At 30.2% G+C, this 27,975-nt stretch overlaps 1 protein-coding gene and 1 long non-coding RNA gene across 4 annotated transcripts in view; one reads left to right on the top strand and one right to left on the bottom strand.

The window, feature by feature from the left end:
* Positions 1–27,975, top strand: part of LOC140432296 (phenoloxidase-activating factor 2-like) — a 59,330-nt gene that overhangs the window by 1,213 nt on the left and 30,142 nt on the right. Inside the window, exon 1 of one of the 3 annotated variants that reach the window (XM_072520116.1) lies at positions 64–494. The exons of 1 other annotated variant lie outside the window; for it this stretch is intronic. In XM_072520116.1, the coding sequence (XP_072376217.1) occupies positions 196–494 (299 nt within the window). In that variant the 5' untranslated portion in view covers positions 64–195. Of the gene's footprint in view, positions 1–63; positions 495–17,270; positions 17,588–27,975 lie in introns of those variants that run through there. One more of the 3 variants, XM_072520115.1, reaches the window with a different exon arrangement.
* On the bottom strand, positions 13,155–22,099 carry LOC140432297 (uncharacterized). The gene is made up of 3 exons (XR_011949789.1): positions 21,259–22,099; positions 15,132–15,301; positions 13,155–13,169 (listed from the first exon to the last, which is right to left on the bottom strand). It is a non-coding gene; the product is annotated as an uncharacterized lncRNA (long non-coding RNA).

The raw sequence follows: 27,975 nt of genomic DNA, 5'->3' as shown, positions 1-27,975 counted from the left end.
GAAGTTCATATGCTGGACTAAATGGGGGGGAGATGCAGAGACTTCAGCAGACAATCCGTACTTTAAAATTCAAAGTAGTTTGTTAACTATTCTACAACAACACAATTTATTTATCATATGATTAGTGTACTTAATTTATCCTTATATTGACCTTGTACATATATACAAACAACAAGTACTATAACATCGTCCAAGATGCGACTCTCAATATTGTGTATATCACTGATTCTCGGTGTGTTCGGTCAAAATGAAGAAGTTGATGAAGATATTAGGAAGAAAATAAAAGAGCTCTTTCCTAAGCCGAATAATAACTTTTCTCCAAACTTGGAAGAGGTTACAGAATCGACTAACGGAAGTTATGGTGCCATAGAGCAATGCGGTGAGGGGTCTACTAGGGGGTTAAAAAGATGTGTAGTCTATAATAAATGTGATCCAAAGACTCATACTATAGTAGAAGAAGATGTTACTTATGGGGGTGGAATAATCGATATCAGGTAAACTATACTAATTTCACAATAAGTATTTTTAATTAATTACTATTTTAATGGGAATGAACCACAATCGAAGTTTAAAATAAGTTTATTTCGGAAATCGTTCTCAAAATACAAACATTAATAAATTAAACAAATTTTGTTTTTTGTTACTTGGTGAAAAATTCTTCTAATAATTTAATTTTATCTGACTCAATTATATTGTCAATTCAGACATACATTATACATTTTAAAGTAGACGACTTTAAAATGATATTGATGTTGCAATTTTAATTAAGTTATAATTAATCACTTATATTTCATAGAGGTTTCGATAATAATCTCACAATAATATGGTTAAGAAAAGCGGCTTATCATTTGTAAGAACAATTTGCTGTTTAACTATATCACACCTTGAAGTTGCTATAAAATCTATTTAATAATATGGCAAAATCAAATGTCATATAAAAATACTAAAAATCTTTATTGATTTTGTTAATTTTAAAATTGAATTTAAATTATTATATTCAAATTTGCTTATAATTTTTGAATAGTTTTTTATCCACAATGTCCATATTTTTAATCTGTTTTTCTAACTGTAATTCTCCCAGTATTAACATATAGAGCATTTTATTTCATTAGTGGCCAAGGTTCTATAAACTTTCCATTGTTTATTATTATGTTGTCATTACTGCATTGCAATCTGTTTTTAACCTCTATTACTGTTATACTTAATTTTTTTCAGTATGATGCGCTAATCAATAATTAAAACCAGTTCAGCATTCAAATGGTCAAGATGTTCCTTGGTTCGTGTGAGCAATTAGTTATATTTTTTTCATTGCTAGGTAATAGGTTTTCATTACTATGTAATCACAAAGATCAACATCAACATGTATTAATTTGATGAGTAAACCTTCCTGTTCTTCTTAATAGGAAAAATATCTGTTTCCTCTTCAGTATCTTCTCAACAGTCATACCAGCGCTTTTTAGGTTATTGACGATTTGTCTCAAGATATTCTTAATATTTTGTTGAGCGCCATTTTATCAAAATGGTTATTACATTCTATTTTTCTTTTTTGTGTCCATATCTTAACTGCAAATATTTTGTCTTCGAATATCTTCACTTCTTTTCCTATCGTATAAAGTTTTGCCGATTATACTTCTTATTACAACTGTCTAAAGTTAAAGTTCTCCTATTAGTTTTTAATAATTTTGTGCAGATTAAGTAGTATTTAATAGTTGAATTACAATTAATTAGCATTTGACTACGGTTTTTCAAGAGATACAGTTGAATTCGTATATCGAACAAGTTTAATTAAGGTAATTAGAAAAATCTTTTGGGGATCGGAGTTTAAAAAAAATGACTAAAAATATTAAAAGTGATTCACCAGACAGAGGAAAAAATAATATAGATCAGAACAGTACCGGAATTATGGTTACAGACGAGAAAAGTATTAACAAAAGACCATGTTTAATTGATCAGGTAAACACAGATAATTTACACAAATCAATTAATGATTAAACAGGGATAAGTACAAAAAAATATTTCTTTCAAAAGGCTTTCAATTTTTATTCTTCATCGGATGCTGGTCCATATCACGTCTTCGTACAGAATACTGTAAGTCAGTGTGGTCCAACATTTTAGACGTTGCAGGCCGTATTAAATTTGAAATTATTATGAAGGGCTAGAGAACTCGACTCGTTCAAAAAAAGTTTATTTTAAAAAATAATATACAAACGAAATATTATTTACAAGTATTTTATTATGGTTTACAATATTTACATGTTATGTTTAAAATTGAACATAAAATAAAAAATCAATGGGATATTTGAGGCAAGGGTTTATCCTCTACTAACTTTTGCACATCTATATCTATGCTAGTCGTAGTGAGTCTAATGCACGCTTCCAGATAATCGTTTTCCATGCGATTACGTGTTTTAGAAATATGCTTTAGAGCAGAAAATGTACTTTTACATATATACGTACTACCAAACATTGAATATAGTTTCAACGCAAATTTACGATGTTTAGGAAAACGATCCTTGAAGACTAACTTCCAAAAGGTATTATTGTCTTCATTTTTCTTTGCTTGAAAAAACTAATCGGACTGCAGTTCGCATATCTCTTTTCTTCATAGCTCATTGGATTGTCAAAAAGCTCAAGATCGGGTTTAAGTGCATCAAATTCCGAAAATCTTTCATCGAATTCTCTTTTTATTTCTGTAAGAACTTTTGCAAACCTCAAGAAATCACCATGGTTTCTTCTTGATTTATTTCGAAACATGCAGGAAGATGTGTGGGGTCGTTTATTTTCATGCAGTTCTCGAAAAGATCATGTTTTTTGCAAAATGTCTTAATTTGACCAACCAACTGTGATACTGTTTTATTTTCCCCCTGGAGTTTAATGTGTTCAAGTGAGAGGTAATGTCTGTTAGAAATGCCAGTTCATTAAGAAATGTTTTATTCTCAAACTTTGTTATAAATACGTCCGTATTAATAACAATTTTCGTTTCAAAAAACAGTAAGATCTCTTTTCTTAAAGAAAAAAAATTTCTAAGGTATTTACCTGCACTCAACCAGCGTATCTCTGAATGTAGGGGGACGTCCTTATATTCAGTATTTAATGCCTCCAAGAAAGAAATGAATTTTCGGTGTCGCTGAGCTCTGTTTGCTCCTCTTAAGCTGTTTACAATCTGCACTACAGTTTTCATAGTATCGTTGATTTTAATCATCTTTCCCCAGAGAGCCTCTTGATGGATAATGCAATGAAACATAACACAGTTAACACCATTTTTCCGCAAAAGTCCAGTCAATCCCGTTATGCGTCCCGTCATTGCTTTTGCTCCGTCGGTGCAAACGCAAGAGCACTTTTGAAAACCGCTTATATTTTTCACAGCGTCACTAACTGCTTCAAATATATTTATACCTTTGGTCCCGTCTTCCATGTGGTGCAGTTTTACAAGTTCCTCAGTTACACAAAAATCTTCACTGATGCATCTAACAAAAATTAATAGCTGATTTTTGTCAGTGATATCAACAGATTCCGACCAGGACTAAGGAGTAGTACAAAAATCACGAACTGTGTCGACCATTTTTTTAAATACATGAGTATTCAGCTCATCAACTCTTCTAGATACAGTTTGATGGGAAACTGAAACACATTCAAAATTTTTGGCCAACTTTTCATCTCCAAAGAATCGCGCCGTTTAAACGGCACACCGCTTGATCATTTCTCCATATCTAAATGCTTTTTTACTTTTGACAAGCTCTAAACATACTTCATATGATGCTGCATGATTCCTATGATGATAAGCTTGATGATTGTCAGTTTAGTAAATAGCGATAATTTAGCTTTAAGTTCTTTTACAAGAGTATTGCGAACTTCACCTTGATATTTGTCGTATTTTGTTTTGTGCTGGGTTTCATAATGCCTACTAATATTGTATTCTTTTGATACCGCGAGTACTTAACAACAAATAATGCACTGAGGTTTTCCTTTTCATTCGATGAAGAAATATTGATTTTCCCATTTTCCTTGGAACGTTCAATTCTCTTCGAAAATTTTGCGTTTTTTTGGCACTACTCATTCTAAATTCAACATTCAATTTATTCGCCACTGTTAATTCAACACGACACGTGTAGCTGACTGAAGCTAACTGTCCGCTCATCGGGAGTGGGTGTTCAAAGTTAACTACTTTCTTAAGACACGAAAAGTTAGACAAGATTGGAACAGGTAAAAGTTATTAATGGCAATATTTTTGAAATGTGTTTGCGGGGGCCGCAGTTTAACGATTCTCGGGCCGCATGCGGTCCGCGTGCCTGAGGTTGGACCACACTGCTGTAGGTAATATTGGTAAACTTCATAAAATTTAATTAAAACTGCAAGTTTGATATTAAATGCTGTTCCAGAAATTAAAAAAAATATTATAAACATGGATGTAGGAATAAATAAAATCAAAATTAAATTAAATTCTTACAGTAACGCTAATTTACTAATAAAATCAGAAAAGTTAAAAGAAAAAGGATACAAAGTATACGTACCCACATTCTTTAACCAAAAAAAGGAGTTATTAAACAGGTTGATATTGACTTAACGGAATTGGAATTAAACCAGATCATTAAACCTAAATTGGGATATAATTTTAAAATTATAAATTTTAAGAGAATGAAAAGAAAAAATGGGGAAGTAGAGATCCCTACATGCACAGTTATTGTTACATTTAAAGGACAAATGATCCCTTCTCAAGTAATCATAGAAAAACTTATTTATGATGTAGAAATATATATTCTACGGGTGGTACAATGTAATAAATGTTTTAGATACCTATGGTCATATAAGCAACTAATGTAAAGGACAAATCAGCTGCCCTTATAGTGGAGGGGAACATGAAGCCAATGATTGTCAACAAAGAGAGGAACCGACATGTGTCTTATGCGGCTGAAATCACATTGCAAATGATAGAAAAAACTGCAGTGAATTTTCAAAGCAAAAATTTGTTGAGAAATTGATGGTTACTGTAAACATTTCATACACAGAAACTAAAGAAAAACACGAAAACAGCTACGCAATACAGCTACTATACAGCAGTCATAAATAAAAAACGGCGTATTGAAAATAACAACAGATCAGGATACTCTGAAGAACATAAAAAACTTGTTGAAATTCCTAGGTCATCAAATGCAGTGGAATTTGGACAATTTAAAAACATATCAACATATAGATGCCAGTCTGAAGGGAAACAAAATATAAATCAAGAAATGAAGGATTTTATGTTACACATAATTAAAAATATTTTACAAAAATAGGTACTTTCAATTCTTACCAGATCAAAATTTGTTAAAATCACTTGAAATAAATGTAAACCAAAGTCTTATGTCGCAATTTTCGTAGTTTTACAGTATAATACTAGATCTGTAATTCATAATAAGGGAAGCATAAAAAATTTTTTGTTGGACAAAAATGTTTACAAGTTACAACCATTTACTGATCTTAATACATTTACACCTTTTTCTCAGAACTACTACCTCAGAACCTAAAAGACTAGCCTCAGACTGCTATGTAATACGATCTATTTCATAGGAAATCAATTTAGCATCTTCCAAAATAACATATTTTTCTTTGTTCGAGTCTCATCTTCCATATGGTCTTCCTTTTTGGGGTTCCAGTACAGATGCCTAATCTTATGTTATTTTTAAATTACAAAAAATAGCAATACGGTATCTTTTTGCCTCAGTAGAATAACACATTGCAGAAGCTACTTCAAACACTAGAGGATTTTAACTCTTCCCTCTTTATATATTTTAGAAGAGCTAAGATTAATACTATTATAAAAATTAATATTAAACTCACCAGTCTTCCGGGTTGAACCGCGTCGATATCCATTTTGTCGAGCTTTCGACATCCTCTCTGATGTCTTCTTCAGGGCTTCCGAGGCCTTAGTCTCCCGAGCCCCAGACACACAAATTTATATTAAAAAAATTTCATATTTCTCAACCACGAGCATATAAATTTTTAACGCCCTATATATGACAAATTTTGTAAAAATAATTATAGCTAGTTTTAAGAGAGTATTTCAGAGAATTGTTTACTAGCGCCATGAACAATGTATTTCAAGCAAACAATTAGGGACGACTAGGGTTGATGGTTTAAGAAAATGTTCGTCGAACTGTTTATTAAAACCACGGACAATATGTTTTAATTAAACAACGGAGAGACCATTAAGTTTTCGAGATGTGCGGGTAGAGAACTCGAAACATGATATGTACTGCAATTACAACTACCTTAAAATGTTACTGTTTGAAAGACACTTAGACAATTAATACATACGTTAAAAATTAAAAAAAACAAAATGAAAGACATGTTAAAACAGTCGTCGTTGCACACTTGATTTCAGTCACATTTCACGAGCAGAAAGAGAGAGGAGAAGAGTACTATCAACTGTATTTCCCGCTCAATTTCAAGTTGGTAATACAGTTGGTAGTACTCAAAATTCACAAACAGTATTTTGTTAGACATTAGTTTGAAATTTGTTTTTTGTATTTTCTTCAAGCTATTTAAACAATAATTGTCCTCCCACTTTCTCTCTTTCTGCTCGTGAAACGTGACTGAAATCAAGTGTGCAACGACGACTGTTTTAACATGTCGTCTTTCATTTTGTTTTTTAAAATTTTTAACGTATGTATTAATTGTCTAAGTGTCTTTCAAACAGTAACATTTTAAGGTAGTTGCAATTGCAGTACATATCATGTTATTTAACGTTGTTGTTTTTGCCACGAATCTTACATTCGGTTAAGTTTTTTATACCTTTTTTATTGCATCATTCAAATTGTTACAACATAGAAATTTTCTTTGTAGACCTTGATAAAGGTGACAAAAAACCACCGAAAGCTTGGATTCAGAATAAATAGTAAAGCTCTATTTTTTATTGACTACCCAAAAAGAAAAAAGTATTTACATATATATATATATATATATATATATATATATATATATATATATATATATATATATATTTGGGTATCACATGCAGCAACTTAACTTATTAGTTCGTAAGGTTTTATTATGCAATGTGCAGTTTGTTTAAATTTTGCAATAGATTGTGTATTATCTTTTATTTTGTGATATTGTTATATTTTAAGTTATGACTTATGATATGAGTGACAATGAGTGAGGTTTTATTGATTTTTTTTTGTTTATGGTCATAGAGATATTAGACACAGTATAGGTATCAACTATTAGATTTTGAAACCATAATAATGGAAGATCAGACGCATTTGGGCTTGCAGGTGGCTCTTACAAAGAAATCGTGGACAGGGTATATCAAATTTAGTGTTGATATTATACCAAATAAAAAATAATTAATAAAGAAACTAAACTAAAATTATGACTAAGAAGACTATAAAACACTAAACTAAGAATAAAATAAACTAAATAAATAATAAACGAAAAATATGACACAATAGCACACATTAGATAATAGCAAAGAATATAATAGGTTCAATATCAATGCAACAAACAATAAATAAATAAATAAATAATGTTGTCTCTGGGTAAGGGAATGTTACTGAATTGACATAAGAATAAGGCGCGATATTTAAATATGTTGGTGTTACCCGTATTATTACCGAAAATCATATGATTTTATCATGCGGAATAGGCACCGTCCTATTCTCCTGTGACAAGCTATGACGAGCCGCATGACAGCGCTTATGACAAAATCATATGATAAATCACACAGTGTAAACATATAAATTTCACTTATAACCAAATCATATGACAAATCACATGATAAATCATGTAGTGTAAAGTGTGTATTACATATGTGGTCGGCTTCTACTTCATCATCACTCCTATAAGGGTACGGTCTCTACGGCCATACCGAAGATACGTGGATGTGTGCGGTGGAGTTCGCGGGCGCGGTAGAGGTTAGGTTAGGTTAGGTAGATTACGAAGATTGCGACGATTACGAGATTACGAAGATACCTTCCTTTCAGCGCTGGTTGGGGTCTCTCAGGTGACTGACATGACTGTGTTCCGTGAAAGTTAGCTTTTTACATTATAAAATTATGTATATGCGCAACAGTAGTGACGGCAGTAAATGTATGTCTTCAGGTAAAAAGTAGTGGATCATTTTTATCATTCTTTAAATCGCCAGCTTTCGGCTCATCCTATAAATAAAAAAGGCAGTATCTAGGGGAATACCATCACCTATTTAAAGAGCTTAAGAAACACCACTCAGACAGATTTTATGCTTATATGAGAATAAGTCTGGATACATTTCAGTATATTTATCTCCGGCGAATGTCACGTGGTCTGAAAATCAACAATAAACTTGTAATTTACCACGCGATCAACAGCTCAATCGCGATGTAAAACTATTTTGTTCTGGCATCGACATCGCTATAAACCACGAGGATAGGTGGCAAAGGTAAACGGGTGAAACATCCTTGGTATGTGCTATCTCATAAGAAAATGAAGGTTTGTTTTGACATCGATGTATTGACCTCCATCGCACACATCCATGTATCTTTAGGGAATTGACTATCTGTGGATGCGTTTCCAAAATTGGGAAATATTTAATTAGATATATAAGCCTGTTCTTTATTTATTTATCTTTGCATACTGTATAGCATACTAGCTATACAGATAATCAGTTCACCACATTTATGACCAACCTCTAATTGGGTAAAATCAATTCACAATTAATTGTGAACCAACAATAACCATGGTTATTTTGTAACGAAATTATTTTGCTTACCATAGGGTAAGAACATGGGGGTAGAAAAATTGGGGGTAGAAACTATGGGGGCGAAGATAAGGCAAGCAAAATAAACGCTACTAGTGCAAACGACACTCAGTTGGTTGTTGGAGAGCTTGGGTCGTGGATAAGTTGAAATAAATGGGTCGGATTGGGGCAACTACCAAAAAAATGAAAGGGTACTTACATAAATCTCCTGGACAACTGGGCAAATGGAACAACAATCAAAGGCTTCTAGCAATTTAGAATAAGGGCACCGCTTTGAAGGATCCTAAACTTGCTGAAGGAAAGAAGAAAAGGGCTCTTCCTTCCTAAAAAGTAAACACACAAAAAAAGTTAGGAGATTTTTCTAAATAAATAAAAAAATGGATCAGAGAAACAACTCAAACGTTTATTTTTGTCTCATACAAACATTTATCAAACATAACAATGGCACAAAAAATATACTATATAAATAGTTGCCAAATACAGAATAAAAAACTTACATGTGTCCGTTTACAAACTTCGTTTACAAAGGGGTTGGAGATACTACAAAACTTACAAATGTTATCGCACAGAGATTAACCTTTTTTTAAACAAACAAAACAAATGAATATCGAAAAGAACAAAGCTAGCTGTCATATGTTAACATTACATAAAAAAAACAATTAAAATGACAGCTGTTAAACCATAAAATTTACAATTTATTAAATATTACAATTCCTTTAAATTTTAACGAAAGCAATTATTGTTTTAGCAAAAAAATGTCTGTCTTTACTTTAAAATTAATATGTTAAATGTTACCTTGATTTCACTGTTTAGCACTTAACTTTTAAAAAAAATTTGTTAACATCTATGGGACTCTATCTAGACATATTCTCCAACAGGGACAAAGCAAACCATTTCCATACTCAGGGACGAACAATCAAGAGATGTAGAATTATTTTCTGTGGTGGAAGCAAGCTGACAACGGTGACATCCTATATAATAATTTTCCAAATTTCTTCAGTGCCGGTTCACAAATCTTATGGTGATTACTATGTTCTAAACTGCCATATTGCAGAGAGTATTATCACCTTAACCGGTCTTAAGACATAACACAAAAAAAAATCTTTCTACTCTGGCATCTCTTGCTTCACTCCATTGTAGCATGTCTGCTCTGCTTGGGGCTTAAATGTCGACTCCTCAATGCCTTACATTTTACAAATTTCAACGCAAAATAAATTTCCCTTTACGTCTCACAGCTAGTTTTTGCCTACAAGCTTAAAACAAACAATCTACCCTTTTTTGACCTCGTTCTTAGCAACGAACGAAAGACAAAAACAGCTGAATACCAAAACTTGATATTTAGAATCTCAACTTAAAATGCCATAATATATTGATAGTTTTAAAATTCATTTGCAAACAGAAAAACGAAAATATTCCACCAAATTTAAAACGCTACAATTTATATGAAATATCTTCTTGGTAGTACCAGACACCTAATAGAATCAAAATAACGAAAACTAAACATTTTTTGATCAAATTTCAAAACCGTTTCTTTATACGGGGTGAAAATTTGGAAGATCAATTCAATATATACGGAGTTGTAGAATAAGTGTAAACCCTTGACCTTGGATAGGTAAATTTGTAAGATAATCCCAATTTGTGATGACATACAAGTTCCTAAAACTGTGCATGGTGCTTCTTTTTCAAGTGACAAGTATATGAATAAAATAACTAATTAATCAATCTCTTCTCCTTCTTCCAGTGCCAATTTCCTAAAAGTGTCCTTGTGTTTTACCCGTTCCAGTCGCGAATGTTTTTCAGCCAGGATATTTGTCATCTACGAGGATACATGATAGAAATCTGTTAGATTCATACTTAGCGAATATATTCCAAAATCACGAAATGGAAAATAATAATCAAAACCTAAACCTAAAACGATGATGATGAGAGTACTGAATACGATGTGAACAATATTGATTAAGGAGTAATAAAGTCTATTACCCCCAAACAAGTGACCAAGGTAATCAAAAACAATATCAATCCCAAAAAGGCTCTGGGATTTCACTTAATACCACGAGAAATACTGCAACCATTACCTAGGAAGGCCATCATAAAACTTATAAATGCAGAATTCAGGTTTCAATATGTACCAATAACGTGGAAAACATCATGAACTAATCATGATTCCCGAACCAGGGAAATCAGTAAATAAAATTGTTCTGAAGCTATTTTTTTGTGGCATGTTAAAGTGATTACGATTTAAATGGGAATAAGCCACAATTAAAGGTTAAAGTACGTTTATTGACGTTTCAATTTCCACATCGTAAATCGTTCTCAAAATACAATACAATTTACTAATGTTTGTATTTTGCAAACGGCTTCCGAAGTGGAAATTGAAACGTCAATGTGATGTTGTTCTTTTTATTTAAAACAGAAAAAGCGGATGAACACAATTGCGAATTTGGTCAACATCGTGAAGAGCCGTAAGCTGCAGTATTTTCGACATATAATGAGAAATCAAGGAAGATACGAGCTACTTTAATGCATTTTGCAAGGTAAAATTGAAGGAAAAGGGCCCCAGGACGAAGAAGAATATCTTGGCTTGCTAACCTAAGAGCATGGTATAAAAAGACCTCAACACAGCTATTTCGTATAGCAACCAACAAAGTCATTATAGCCAGAATGATCGCCAACGTTCGGAACGTACTTAGTATGACATTTCTGTTTTGCACCGCACAACCAACACCATAAAATATTATCTCGTCTCTTGGGTTTGTATCCAAGCCATCAACGAAGTTGTACAAAAATAGATTGATATTTGTAATGAAATTTAAGTGCGGACTTACCTTTCCTTCACCATCGTGCCAGATGTAGCAGAAGCCCTTCTTCAGTTAAAAATGGTAAAATTATGGACACATACGATGTGATAAAAGCACTGTTTGTAGGTCCATAGTAAAAATCCACTTTGTTTGGGTGTCTTCCTTATCTTTTTCTTTCGCTGTTCGTGCCATATTCTTTCTAGAAATATGCAGATGATACTCATTTTCAGCCAAGTTTCATTTGATTTACACATATCAAATTGGTCCTTGCGGGGTGAAAATAGGCTTAGATTCATTTTTTCGAACTCTTTGTTGAATGTAGTTCAACTCAGAAACATATTTTTACTTGCCGTACATTCTTTTTGTACTGCAAATACAAACTCATTTTTGATTCCAAATAAAGCTTGGGCGATCTTTTCTGGCAGTAATGGGATTCAAGTTTGTTTAAATCACTCAGGAACTTTTTTAAAAAGATCAATGAAACGTCATCATTATTTAATTTTGTTTTCATTTTTGCTGCCATCCTGCTAGGTACTACTGTTTTAGTTGTTTGAAGATTTAGAAAAAGCTTTCTCCATTTTTTCATTTCTTGTATCTTCGGAAACCCAGTGTCGCACAGATCATTCGCCTACATCGAGGTTATTAAAAAAAAACTTCTTGCATACGCGAACAAGTTGACCATTTAAAAAAAGACGATAAATCAGACTGTAATCTTTGTATTTTGGTTGTTTCTTTTCATCAAGTATTTTTATTTCCTCATCCAATCTGCCTACCAATTTCTCTTCCAAACCCTCTTCTTACTCTTTTTATTTGCAGTTATTCTTTTAACTAAGACATACATTACCCTGTCTTTAACAAATATACGTTATCTTCCCAAGATTTGATTTGCCAATAGACTTAAAATATATCTTGTCTGTCTTTCTCCGAAAATAAATGGCAAAACATACTAATATTCTGTTTTCGTGTACTACGTTTGCAATTACATCGATCTTTTACTGCTCTTTTTTTCTTCTGTTCACTAAACTTCCATTTCCCCTCATTTGTTTTCTTTGGCCATAAATAAGCTTCGCCCTATAGTCTTCTTTTCTTGTTCGTCTGTTTCTCCCAAGTCTCCCTGTTAACTAAATGTCTTTTTGACCGTTTTCGTTCAGTTTTAGTTATCTCCTCAACTTATTGAGCAACATTTTGAGTAACTTCCCCCAAGTTAATATTAGCTAGGTTTTCACGATGGTTTTTTCATTGAAGTCACGTTCAGCAACAGTCTCAGTTCTCAGTTACTTCACAGAAGTCAATATTAGTCACCTTTTCATTATTTCTTTTTTCATTAAAGTTAATCGACTCGTCGAAAAACAGTTCAGTCTCATCTATTCTTATTAAGTTATCTATTCCAGTCTCTCCATCAGTCTCAATAATTTCATTCAGTGCTGCTTCAATCAAAATCAAATTATTTGTATCATCTTGGGATATAGAATCTACCAAAATGTAAGGTATCTCTTCAGTAATTGTAAAGAAGTTCCAAGGTCGCTGAATTGATCATTATCTTGAGCTACAAAAATGTCCAAATTTTCTATAGAAATTCTTTCAAAATATCTTTTGACTCACCGTTCCTATCAATCAGTGCCAGATTCACTAACCGTTTGCCACGAGAAAACATGCTGAAATCGTAAAGAGAAAAAATTCAATAAATGAAGAAACAATACTAGATACGTAGGGTAGACCGGGGTGGAAAGTAACATTTTTAATTCAAACACCAATTTCGGGAAAACTATAACAGATATAAACAAATTTTCTCGTTCAGGCCTTAATTGCATGTTTAAGCAATATTAAAATAGGTTATTAAGGTTTTTAAATAATTATAGTTTTTAATTATTTGTGAAAAATTGTCGTAGCGGCAAATGTTACATTTGCCCCAACCCCGGGGCGGTTGTAACATCACGTGGGGTCGATAGTAACAGTGATCAAAAGCTTTAACAAATGATGTTTATTCAATGTAAGTACAAAAGTTATACAAAAGTACAAAAGAAGTTACATTCTTACGTAAAATAAAAACAAAAACTTATGCTATACCAGGAGGAACAGTGAACTTTACCTAACAAATTTTATGCTGTACGGAGAGGAACAGTGAACTTAACCTAACAAATTATGGATCAATCTGATTCGCAATTATGGCAAACGTATAAACTTTCTTAACTTGTGCATTCTTCATGTGACCAACGTTTACATTCAATGCATTGAACCCAACTTTCCCCTGGCTTACTTGAACCATATGGTTCACAGCATACAAGGCAAAAACACTCTTCATCTTCTTCATCACTCTCTTGTTGTTTTTTAAATGATTTCCTTCATTTAAGATTTTTTGGTTTTAGTTTAGGGTCAAAAAAATTTTTGTTAACGCTTTTTTTCTTCTTATCTTCATATTCTGCCCTAATTTCTTCCTTTTCAGGGGTATCTGTGTATATGGCCGATTTTCTTTTCTTTTTTCCTTTATTTCCTTCTTTTCTAGGCGGCGCTTTGGGGAAAGGTCTGACTGCTTCCTGTGTAAACTCTTCAGCTGAAGAAACACGTGAAGTTGAAGCTGTAGTAATATTATTTAGTTCATTGTTGGTTTCATCTGTGATCGAAAAAGATGTCGCTGGTGCGGGTTCTTTATTCTGTTGATTTCTCTGGTTATCTGGTATAGGTTCATCGTCTCTTTTTCCTGATTCTGTCTTGTTAATTTCAACATCGTTGGTAACTTTATTTGCTGGTGGAGGCCGATCTGTGACATAAGACGGTGCATAATCTAAAGGTGTAAATATATTCCTATTAAAAGGAAATATTCTCGTGCATCTAAAGCCTGCTTCAATGTTGCTGGATGTGCTTTTTTTAATGGCCCATATACACTGCGATCCAACGGTTGTAACTTATGAGAGCAGTGAGGCAGGAAGGATAACACAACAATGTCGTTCTCAGAGCAATAATCTAGTGCCTGAATAGAAATATGAGATGCGTGATTATCTAGTAGCAGCAGGATTTTGTGATCGGTAGTTGCTGACGTATATTTCCGAAAGTGTTCCTCGGAAATATAAACATCGGAGGAACAAAATTTCCAATAGCATTTACCGCGCAGGTTAACGTGACTAAGTTTCCATGTTCGGCAGACGTCAATGCTCCAACTTGCCTTGTTCCCTTTTTAGTGACAATTCTATTGGGCCGTTGGACTGTTGTGATCCCAGTCTCATCGACATTGTATATGTCTTTAGGTTCGAATTTATATTTGTCCATAACTTGCTACAAATCATCAAAAAAACAGGAAACATTATTCTCGTTAAAACTAGTGGCACGAGCTAAACTTGTTGGTTGTGCGCACCTTAACGAGAGTTAGGTTGTCGCTTCACAAATCTGCTGAACCAATCTTCTGTAGCCATCTGGTTTTGCTCCCACTGTGGTAGCATTGCTAACTTATATTTATTGGCTAATTCATATGCAAACTTTCTGATTTCAACCAAAACAGGGACAAAAACCATAATATATGTTTGCCTCTTACAATATAATTTGCCATAATTTTTTCTTAGTCTACGGTAAAACTTTGTTCCAAGCTCTATAACCCATGGAAACAGAATTATTTAAACCCTCACCTGTTGCTTCCTTTTTAATTTTAAATCGTCTTAAAGAAACATGACACAAATCGTACTTCTTTGCCGCTGCATGAATGGATATACCATTTTTTATTTCGGCGTATGCAGCTTCATAAGTTGCATTATCTTTGGAACCTCTATTACTTCTCCTAATTTTTATACGAGGCATTCTGGAAATAAAAAAAATGATATATTAAAAAACCAGAATGCTTAAAATCATTAGCGGGGTCGGTTGTAACGTTACAATCGCCCCCTCGACAGTATGTTACGTTCGGCCCCGACTTTACTTTTTAAAAACTTTTTAATTTTTGACAATGAACAACGGTAAATGTAGACAGTTACTTGTGTTTATATTATCTTCAAATATCTAAACTAACTATATATCCAAGATAAATACGTAGGTATACCTACACATAAAAATAATGAATCCCTCACAACCACATTAAAAAATTTATTAAAAGTTCATAATTTGACTAATTTTATATTATTTTATAGAGCTCAAAAGTCTCTCAAACTAATAAAACAATTTTATAAATTAAGTTAGAAAAACTCTTATATCAATATAAGTTAAGGTTCAAAACCTCTAAATTCAAAACGTTGTAACATCCTAATACACTCAACGACTAAATAAAATTTAACACAAAATATTTTAGTGACCGTTGTTGCAATGTTTAAATTTTCTTATCATAATTATTAGTAATTGGTTCACTAACCATATAGCATTAATTATAAACTAGAATCTTTGCCAGCAGTAACAAAGTAAATAATAATAAATTGAGATACTTGATGAGTCTCTTTCTTAAACACACTGCAGTGATCCAAGAAGTTTGGGAGGTTATGGAATCAAACAAATGACACCTGTAGATGAGAGGTTTACTTAAACTTCTACATAATGCGCTAAATATATGAAAAAGGAAAAAAAGTAGTTAAGAGGTTGTTTTGGAGTTTATGTATCGATATCCGCAACAAAGATCTACATCGGGAACTTCGTATAGCAACAATTAAAGAAGAATACAAAAGATTGTCAAGGGTTACGAAAACCGATAGTAACCTGTCTTAGGTTACTCTTACTGATAACCATGGTGTTTGTTTTCTTTACATTTATTGTTAAACCAGTATCGCAAATTGTGTTTCGTATCGTCTGCAGATCTTTCTCTTGACTGTATCGTCAGCACAGTCAGCAATAACGATTTTATTTGTAGTTTTACCATTTATCTTGATCTCTTCGGTACAGTTTTTAAGTGCTTGTGTAAATAATTTTTCGGAGTATATATTAAATAGAAATTTTGACAGTACATAGCCTTGTCTCATTAACCTTCTTATCTGTTGCGCATCCGTGCCATTTCTATCTAATGTTACCACAGCCTGTTGGTTCTAATAGAGATTTCTCACTATTTGTATTTGGGGTTCTAGGTTTTTGGTAGCGGACCTAAAGTCGATAGTAGCCATACTGTAGGTATCTCGCCAGATTTATAATATCTCTTCAGATTTTCAGATCTTCCGTCCACGATCTTTTTGTGTTCATAAAAATATCTTCAATATATTTAGTCCACACTTGTTTTATTTCATATGGATTGTTAATACGTTTATTGTTTTTGTCAATTAATCGGGTTGGTGTTTTTGTTTGTGACTTTTCACTTTAACTTTTTTATGTAAGTTGTAATGCTCCAGCTTTTTCTGTAATTCCTCCATCTCAATGCATGTTTTTATCATCCAGTTTTCCTTAGCCTCTTTTATTTTGTTCCTTATTACTATTTCCAGTTTTTTTCAAATCATTAAAGGTTGCAGATTGCAGAGTTGTTCTTTCTTTTGCAAAGTTTCGCTCTGTGTCTTTAAAACAGAATTTTTGATTTTGCTTTCCATAATCTATACATTCTCAGTGTTTTTCATTTCTAATGTTAATTTTAGAATCCATTGCAGTAAAACTTAAATAGGGAACATGCCATATTTAATTTTATTTTCAACAGCTTTCATCCCTGGCTCAAAAGTTGAAATAAAAAATATGTATTTTAGTTTTTAAAATCAAATTAGCTTATTAAGTACTCCACAGAAAGACAATTAAACAGTCCAATGATTAAACGGTGCATTTAAATCACATTTAGTAATAACAAACTAAAGCTACAAACTAGAAAAATCGAAAACCATGCGGCAAAAATGCTACGTTTTATATTTTTTACTGCACTGTTCTTTTATGTATTTGCCCAACATTCAGATGTTGACGATTCTATTCGAAGAAAAGTAAATGAAATTTATCCAAAAATTGAAACTAAAACTGAATCCGAAGAGTTAGAAGAAGTTACCGAAAACACTATTACTAGTTATGGTGCTACTGAGCAATGTGGGGAAGGTTCTACCAAGAGGTTAAAAAAATGTGTGCAGTATTATTTGTGCGCTCCAAAGACTAATATGATAGTGACTACTGTAATTACCGATAAACATGGGATCGTTGATATCAGGTAAATTATATGGGTTGTATTACAATAGATATTTGCCAGTTACTAGTAGTTAAGGGCCAGTATTTATTGGTTTATATTACTTTTAAATTAATAGTTCAAATAACAAAAATTCAAATTAAATAGCAAATAAATATATTGTTTTTCAAACGTTATAACTTTTTAGATGAACGAAATATTTAGTAAGTAGTACTAGTAGTTCTAATATTAGTAGTAGAACAACTACGAGCAAACATTTTTATTCTTCGAAAAAAATAAGTCTTCGCTGACTACGTTAGAAAACGGAGCTTTGAGGATTATTGGGATACGCAGCGATGAAATAAGTGTACTCTTTTAACTGAGTTTCAAGCTTTCGAAAATTTAGTATATGTGGGACAAACCTCACGCAGTTTAAATAATCGCTTAATTAGTCACCGGAGTGATAGCAGATTATATCCTGAAAGATCTGCTTTAGACAAAGAACATCATAAAATGAATTATGAATCTGTCAAAGTTTTAGCTATAGAGTCTAACTACACTAAAAGACTTTTCTTAGAAATGGCATTCATTTCTCAGAATTCCAATACAATGAACAAGAGAAGTGATATAAATCAATTAAGCACTATTTACTCCTACCTATTATATTTGGATAACCTTTCTCTATTCCAATGATGTCTCATCAATTGATTTATTGTAATTTTTCAAATTTCATTCTTCTATCTTAAAAAAAAATTTAATTTACAATTTTGGTTTCGAATAACTTTCTGGTAAATTTTGATTTATATTCTATTAATAGTAATACTTCATAAGAATAAGATAAAATAATAAAAGAAGAAGTTGCGTCATTTGCAATGTCCAAAATAACATTTTTTCTTAATCACAATTCACAGTTGGCTGGCACACTTCGCCTTTAAACAATTTTTTTGATTTTGTCTTTTTCTTATGTGTCAGTTTATATAATTTGTCAATTTAAAAAAAAATTTTACACCATGTATTTTTTAATTTTTAACTCAGTTTATGAGTGGTGCATAAAATTGTCACGTGTTAGTGTAACATCCAAGAAATACTAATAATCTCAATAACGTAAGTAAAAAAACAACTTTTACATCTTTTAATAAAAATTTTTTTCGAGGATGTTTTACTAACATTAGCACTTTATTTCAGTTTTTTCCTGACGATGAAAATAAACATTTTCGAAACTCAGTTAAAAGAGTACACTTATTTCACCGCTGCGTATCCCAATAATCCTCAAAGCACAGTTTTATATATATATATATATATATATATATATATATATATATATATATATATATATATATATATATATATAAGAGTAAGAAAAAATAAGTACTTGTTACTTGTTTGGAAAAAATATAAATGTTTTGGATGGGTTGGAGTCAATAAAAGGGGCTATTGGTTAACTATTTATTATCTCGAGCTTTCAATTGTGTTTACAATTCTTATCAAGAGCTGCTAAAAAAGACAAAATATCTTGCAAAGTTGAACTAGAAAGAAAAAAATTTTTTTGTTAACTCACCAAATAAAATTAGTTTGGTTAATAAAATTGCTGCAAATACATTTCAAAAAGAATTAATACTAAAATGCCCTTATCTAATAAATTCTTCCCTGAAATTTTAATAATTTGGAAAGCATTTTCTTAGCAAAAATAATTAAATTTCTAAATAGTTTAAAGTAGCAATCAATTACAAATAAGCCTCAATGTCATAAATGCCAATTTAAAATTTTTACTTTTGACAATTATATTGTCAAAAATAAAATTTTGATTAAAAATTATTTTTTGTTTAGTAACGAAAAAGAAGAAGATTTATTCACCATTGATAGATGTCTAAAAAAATGTAACAGATATATGGAAAATTAAATAAAAATGTGATATTTTTCAAGTTTCATATATAAATTATAAAGAAATAATATAATTATAAATTTTGCTTAGATTTTGAATTTCTGATCTTTTGTTTAAGTTATTATCACTTTTGCTAATACAAACCATTTCCAAAAAAGTCCTTTTGAATTTATTACTTTCACTACATAAAATTTTAATGTTATCAAAATCCATAATATGCGATAAATAATGCGATTTGAAAGATTTCTTCCGGTCTCACCAACATAGTCAGCTTCACACTAAGTACAACTAATGCTGTATACTGCATTCGTTTTTTCAAATTTGTCTATAGGAAATTTAGTTTTGGAATATAAAGATGAAATAGTTTTGATGTTCTTTGTTGCTATTTTTATATTGTCAATAAACTTTAGTGTTTGTATTAATTTAGGTGTTAATGATGGTATAAAAGGTAGTGAATGATAATAGATGTTCTGATTGTTAGATACAATGTTTTGAGATTTATCAAAAAATGTTCAATTGTTAAAAAATATTTTAATTGAAAACTCTTATCCTTCAGATATGCTACATAGGATGCTTTTTTCTAATATTGTTAATATAAATAACTTAACACCATTTTTTGCTAAATTAAGATGTATAACGTTTTGCAGATGAACAATAGGGTTTTCGTAGTGGAAGTTCGTGTACAGATGCAATATTCGTTATAAAGCAAATTACTGAGAAATCCTTAGAGAAGTTCCCCTAAATATTATTATTATTATACTACAAATAAGGGCAGACGAGCGAGCTCCTATTATGCCCAAAAATTATAAAATATATATATATATATATATATATATATATATATATATATATATATATATATATATATATATATATATATATATATATATATATATATATATATATATATATATATATATTATAAAAGGGCCATAAAAATGATCTCTAGACAGAGCGTTAACGTGAAAATACACTCTTTCTTTGCGCACTTTTTATGCTATCCACCACCAATATAAATAGTATTTAGATTGTAACGATTATAATAGATAAAAAAACGAACAACACGACTATCAAAAGGGCACTACCTTATCTTCGTTATTAATGAACGTATAGTGACATATATAGTGACAGATATCACATCACAGTCTCAATTTATATAATTTGTTTATTCTGTCTGTCTGTCCGCAAAGAAAACACCAGCGCAGGCATTACATATCTTCTTTGTTATTGGTCCGGAACGTCTGATGCGTTAAATGAAAGGGAAGGGAATAAGGATTATATTAAGATAGAAAAAACAAACAAGGCGATTCTCAAAAGGGCACTACACCTTATCTTCGTTACCAATAAATTTCTAGTGACATACGAGATATCACACGACAGTATTAATATATATATATATATATATATATATATATATATATATATATATATATATATATATATATATATATATATATATATATTATATATATATATATATATATATATATATATATATGTATACATATATATATATATATATATTGTTAAGATGTGTTTTTTGTTGTTTGAATGATGAGCAATGAGTATTTTTAATAATATAATATATAGGGTTTTTATCGCGGTTCTCAAAGAATTAGCTTGTAAGTACTTTTTTAAATTATCTTTATTATAACTATTATGAAACACACATATATATCTAACCTAGTCAATGTAAAATTAAAATAAACTATCTTTAAACTGATATTCTTATAAAACTAATTAAATTCTATAGACAATCTAAAATTTAAACAAACTATCTTCAAAATTGAAATTGTTATGACACTAACTAAATTATATTAACAAAATTTTGTACCTTTCTTTCACTGAATGCCTAAATGAACTGTTTTCCACTATATATATTCTAATCACCACTGAATGTCTTCGTACTTCGGTTATCCTTGTTTTTGTGAAATTTCTTTTTTCAATTATCAGCTTCTACCAATTTAAGATATATTTTTCTTCACCAGCATTTATATACCACCAACCAAACCAGCAAACTGCATTTATATTTATTCTTCTTTTCAATATACCAATATCCAATTATTATAAGTTGATTTATACTAATCTCCAACCATAATATAATTTAATTTCTTCCAATATACCTTTTTTTATCTTCAATAATTATTTGTGTATAATTATAAATGTGCATTAAATATATGCACAATTTTTAATCTTCATTTAACTCACTATATTAAACAATTTGACTATTTGTACCTGATTCTCTGACTCCAAATAATCTTTCATATTTCTTACTAAACTTTTCTGACTGACTTCTTGAAAATTCTGAACAATTTATTTCACTCTACTAACTGTGTCTAATAACTTTCATAATAAACTGGCCTGACTTCTGACTAAAAACTTCCAAAAACTTCTGAACAATTGACTTCACTAAGTAAATGTATCTATCTTCTAACTAACTTTCATGATAAAACTGCTAAAAACTTCTAAAAACTGCCATAAACTGCCTCTTCTGAATAAAAACTTTCAAAAACTGCCATCTTGAATCCAAATCACGCTTATTTATATGTTTTTGAATTTCTAGAACCATCTCGTAAGATATCATGTTCCAATTTGTTCTATTTAATACTTGTCTGAATTTTCTGGAACAAACCATTTCGCAAACATGGCCATCTCCGGAGATCCAGAGAATTCCATTCTTTTCTATTAATAATTTTGTTTACATTTAGGCTTTTCAGATCAGAATATATAATTAAATTAGTAACTTAACATTCTAATTTACTAAAATATACATTTCAAACAATATATTATTATAATAACCCCACTTATATTCGTATTATTTTTAAACGTCACTTCAGAGTATAAATATCTGTCAATCTCCGAGAGTATTTTTGGTTGCCTAAGCACATGGCTCACTTATATATATTTACAATATTAAAATACAACTTTTTACAATTATTATGCTAATTTATTAAAAATGCCCTCACATAAATATATTTTTATTAAATTCTCTAGTATATAACTTATTTAAAACAACCAAATATCTAATATTATGTAGTATATAACTTATAAATTATTTTCTATAAACCCTAATTGTCACAATACCCCAAAAATAATATTTAAAATAAATAATTTACTTATTATTTTTTTTAAACATTAATTTTCTCATACCTTATTAAATTTAATAAATCAAATTTTTTTTTTATTTATTTAAAATGTGTTAAATACATCCCTGTTCGCTGTCTATGTCAAAACAGAGAAAAACGGATCACAGTTCGGCTATTCTATGGTCAAACTGTCATGTCAAATGGAGAATGGATTTTATCAGAGAATAAAATATAACCTTAATTAAAAATATAATGGATATTGTGTTCTGTTTATTTATAGACAAAATCTAGGAATTGTTTCCATTCAAAAGGCTTTCATCCATATAAATTGGTAAGTTTTACACTTTTTATACAGACATTTACACAATCAATTCTGTATCTAACCCCAAATTATGATTTTTAGGGTACCAAACAATTTCCATATGTACACAATTCAACAAGTATGATGTCAAATTTATTCACAACAATGAAATCTACCATCTATTTAACAAATCAAGTCTATTGAATAAAATGGATATATCAGTAATCTGTTATAGTAACAGTAAGTATTTGTATATTAGTGTTAAAAGGTATAGAAAAAATTATTCAATCTCTTCATGATACTTAAAGATGTCATTGATATGAAACATGCCTCTTAGTCTGTTCTCTGCATCTATTAACACATAACTATTTAGTCCATTCTGATTTTCAATTGTATATGGACCTTCAAACATTGGTTGTAATTTCTTACAACGGTTTTCTTTAACATTACTTTTTCTAAGTGAACGAATTAACACTAGGTCTCCTTTTTTAAATGTGATTGGTTTTTTTATATTTCGATTTTGTCTTCTGATATATTTTTCAGCTTTCCTCCTAATTCGGTTATTCACTTTCTGCATTACTTGTTCTAACATATCCTGATTATATTCACTAATCCACTTTCTGTTTCCTATATGGCCAAACATTAAATATTCTGGTACTTCCTCTGTATTCAAATTATGTGTATTATTTAAAAATATTCTACTTGTGGTATATGTTGCTGCCAAGTTTCATGTTGGTTTTGGCACAGTATCCTTAAATATTTTATAACTTCTTTAATATATCTTTCTGCAGGATTTGCCTGAGGATGTCTGATACTTGTAAAATGAATGTTGATTCCCTTTTTCTCACAAAATGTCCGAAATTTTTGGTTGTTAAAATATGTAGCATTATCTATTATGCAATTTCTAAATGGTCCTATTTCTTCTAAAAATTGATTAATATATAATTTTAATGTTTTAACATTTGTTCTGGAGCAGGGATATAGTTTAATAAATTTTGTATATAAATCAACTATCACTAGTATATGCTTTTTTCCTGTTGGACTGAGAACTAAATTTGAAATAAAATCCATGGAAACTGTATTTAGTTTTTCATATACAACATTAGATTTATATGTGTTCTGGTTTTTGAAATTCTTTTCTTTGTTTAGTTGACATATTGGGCATTGGGTAGTAATTTCTTTTGCTATACTTATGTCATTCTTTGCAAAATAATTGTCCCTAAATAGCATCCATAGCTTTCTTGAACCAATATGCATATAATTGTTATGTAAATTTTTCAATATTTTCTTTGCTAAAGTTCTAGTTATTACATATACTTCTATGCCATTTATTATTTTATAATATACTCCATCTTTCCTAAGGACTTTTTGTTTTTCACTCAAATTGATCTGATCTCTTATAATTTCTTCTTTAGAATATAATCCAGTACTTTCTACTAATTGATTTAATCCAATTTTTATTGTTCGCTGCCCTTTTTGTGATGTATTTTCTAACCTTGATAAAGCATCTGCCACTATATTGGATTTTCCAGAAATGTATTTGATTTCAAAGCAGTATTCACTAAGTATTAGACTCCACCGATGTATTCTACTGTTTCCATATTTGTTATTTAATATAGACGTTAAAGCTTGGTGATCTGTTTCTATTGTAAATTCATTACCCAACAAATAAAATCTTAATTTTGTGACACAGTGTATTATACTTGCTAGTTCTAATTCTGAAACTGAGTAACCCTTTTCATGTGGCTTTGTAATTCTTGAAATGAATTGTATTGGGTATTCGACCCCATCATGTATTTGTAATAATACCCCTGATAATCTCTCTATTGATGCATCTGTTCTTAGTATGAATGGCTGTGTATAGTCAGGATAGTATATTTTCAAATTTGACAGAAAAATGTTTTTAATTTCTTGGAATGCTAGTTCTCTTCTCTGATCCCATCTCCATTTTACACCTTTTCTCAGTAGTTCAAGTAATGGAATTTCTTTTATACTTAGATCTGGTATCATCCTTTTATAATAATTAATTATTCCAATAAATCCTCTTAAAGTTCTTAAATTATGTGGTGTTTTATATTCCTGAATGACTTGTGTCCGTTCTGGATCCATTTCGATTCCCTTAGTGTTAAGTTTATAACCTAGATATATGACTTCTTTTTGAAAAAATGTACATTTTTCTTGATTTATTTTTAATCCAACTTTGTCTAATCTATTTATTATAATTTTTAGGTGTTTCTCATGATCTTCAGCCGTTTTAGAAAAAATTAATATATCATCAATGTAGTGAATTACAAAATGTTCATATTGATCCAAAATATCATGAAGACATCTACATAGAGCACTGCAAGATGATTGAAGTCCAAATGGTACTACTTTGAATTGATATACTACTCCATCTATCTGAAATCCTGTATACTGTCTACTTTTTCTTTCTAGAGGTATTAACCAGAAACTATGCTGTAAATCGATTTTAGTGAAAAATGACATTCCTGTAATTCTTCCTAATATTCCATCTATACTCATTGGTGCTTCAAATTGCTTTTCAGTAATCTTGTTAATATTCCTTGCATCCAAACATAACCTGATTTCACCTGATCTTTTTCGTACTACTACTATGGGGTTAATAAAACGTGTGTCTGCCTTCTCAATGATCCCATCTTCTAACATATTATTAATTGTTTTGTTTACTTCTTCTCTGTATTTATATGGTATTGGGTATGATTTTGTTTTAAAATCTTTTTCCTCCTTAACTCTTATACTATGGATATAATTCTGTGCAATTCTATTTTCTTTATTGACAAGTCCCTTGTGTTGCTGCAATATGGAAATGACTATTGATTTATATTCTTCAGGGCAATTTAAAACTTTCATCATATATTCTTCTTTACAAATAACATTATTCTTCATTATGTACTCATTATTCCTTGCTTCCAATTTTACGCACTCCGCCTCGTAGGCATCCATCTGCTTAAAATTTCCATTCCTTAAATATTCACTACAATAATTATTCTTTACATTCTTTTGGGACATATCCCTATCATCAAAATACATTTCTTCTTCATAAACAGCACTATTTTCTTTTAATAATATCCTATCAACTCTTATTCCTTCTTCCACCTCATCTTTCTGCATAAATTTAATTATTTGCCCTTCCAAAGTTACCATTTTTTCTTCAAAATCTATCTTTACTTTCTTCTTTTCCAATTCATCATTTCCCATTAATATATCAACACATAAATCCTTGACAATAAATCCTTGCATATTAATTTCTTTATTAAGAATATTAATTTTAAAATTGGCTAGTTTATCAATTTCACCCAACTTCTTATTATTTGCACCAATAATTTTAATTTTTGGAATCTTTATTATATCTGATAGTTTCAATGTATTAAAAATAAAATTCTCCGAGACTAATGTACTTTCTGAACCAGTATCTATCATAATTTTAATCATTTTATTTTTGGCCAAAGCATTTATATAAATTAAATTAATAGATTCAATAATTTTCTCTTCATCTAAAGAAATAAATTCAGAAGGTTTTTCATAATAGCAATGGCCTAACTTGTAATTCAGAAAGTTTACTGCACAAAATTTTGATTATTAGAATTGTCAGATTGTATCTGACCACTTGGATCTGATGTACTATGTCTTTCCCTACTATGACTTCTACTCACATTTTCCTGCCTTGTACTACTTCGTTCCCTGTCTTCGCAGCTTCTATTCCTTCGAACACAATTTACCTGTCTGTTATAGTTAGGTCGCTCTGTATTTCTTCTATTGTTAAAATCTTGTCTATTATTATTAGTACTGTTATTAAAATGTTGTCTATTATAATTAGTATTATTATTAAAATTTTGTCTATTATAACTATTATTATTATTAAAGTTCTGTCTATTTTGATTACTGTTATTATCATTAAAATTTTGTAAATTATTACCATACCTAGTGTTATTGTTATATGATTGTCTATATTGTTGAAAGTTATTATTGTTTTTTCTGTTGTTATTATTACTTGTCATATTGCCTCTTTGTATTCTTTGAATAAAATTAATAAAACTATCTATTGTTTGAATATTTTGTACAGTTACGGTTTGCACAACATCAGCATCAAAATGTCTAGATACATTTAAGACTGTTTCATCCTCTCTAAGTGGTGGTTCTAAATATTTTGCAACTGTTATCAATTTCAATGCATAATCTACCATATTTGATTTTAAATTTTGATTATACTTTCCAAAATATAGAATTTCTCTAAACTTTGCTTGCTCTAATTCACCCCAATAATAATTTAAAAATTTATTTTCAAATGTTTGAAAGTTATCTAAATCATTTTCAATACTAGCAAACCAAGTTGCTGCATTATCATTTAATGTCATTCTAATATAATCTTTAATATCATTAATATTATTCACAAATCTTAATTTATGTTTTAAACTATTTATGTATACTCTAGGATGCAAATTTTTTATATTACCAGAGAATTTAATCCCAGTCTCATTTGTTAAATTTAAGTAAGGTCTCCCTATGTCTCTCATTTGTGAAATATCATCTATTCTCTGTTCCACATTTCTTATTTGATTACTATTTATTTGGATATTTTGTTGTATATCGTCTAATTTTTCTTCTGTGTTTCTCCTGTCTTCGTTAATTTTTACTTCTAAGTTACATTTCTGTAACTCTATTTTCTGTTCTATATCTATCTTATTATCTTGAATAATCCTCTCTACTTCTGTCCTCTCATTTTCTATCCTTTTCTTGTAGTCATTCCGTATACTTTTTATTTCATTTGCTACTTTTTTCTCTGCAGCTTCAAGTTTTTTATCCATTTGTTTTACAATTTTATTATTATTATCTTCTATTTTCTTTTCTAATTTTCTATAATTCTCTTCCAATTTCTGTTCCATTTTTTTCATGTCTTCTTTGACTTCTTTTGAATTCTCTTCCAATTTTTTTATGTCTTCTTTGATTTCTTTTGAATTCTCTTCCATTTTCTGTTCCATTTTTTTCATGTCTTCTTTGATTTCTTTTGAATTCTCTTCCATTGTCTTTTTCATCTGCATCATTAATGACATCAAAGCTGCCATATTGACATTTTCCTCTCTTTCTGGATTCATTTCTGCAGTATCTTGTGGAACTTGAACTAAACTCTCCTCTTGTATAGGTT

This window comes from Diabrotica undecimpunctata, chromosome 1, assembly GCF_040954645.1.
Source record: "Diabrotica undecimpunctata isolate CICGRU chromosome 1, icDiaUnde3, whole genome shotgun sequence".
Lineage (NCBI taxonomy): Eukaryota > Metazoa > Arthropoda > Insecta > Coleoptera > Chrysomelidae > Diabrotica > Diabrotica undecimpunctata.
The sequence above is the reverse complement of the archived record's forward strand: the minus strand, read 5'-3'. Positions and strand labels throughout refer to the sequence as shown.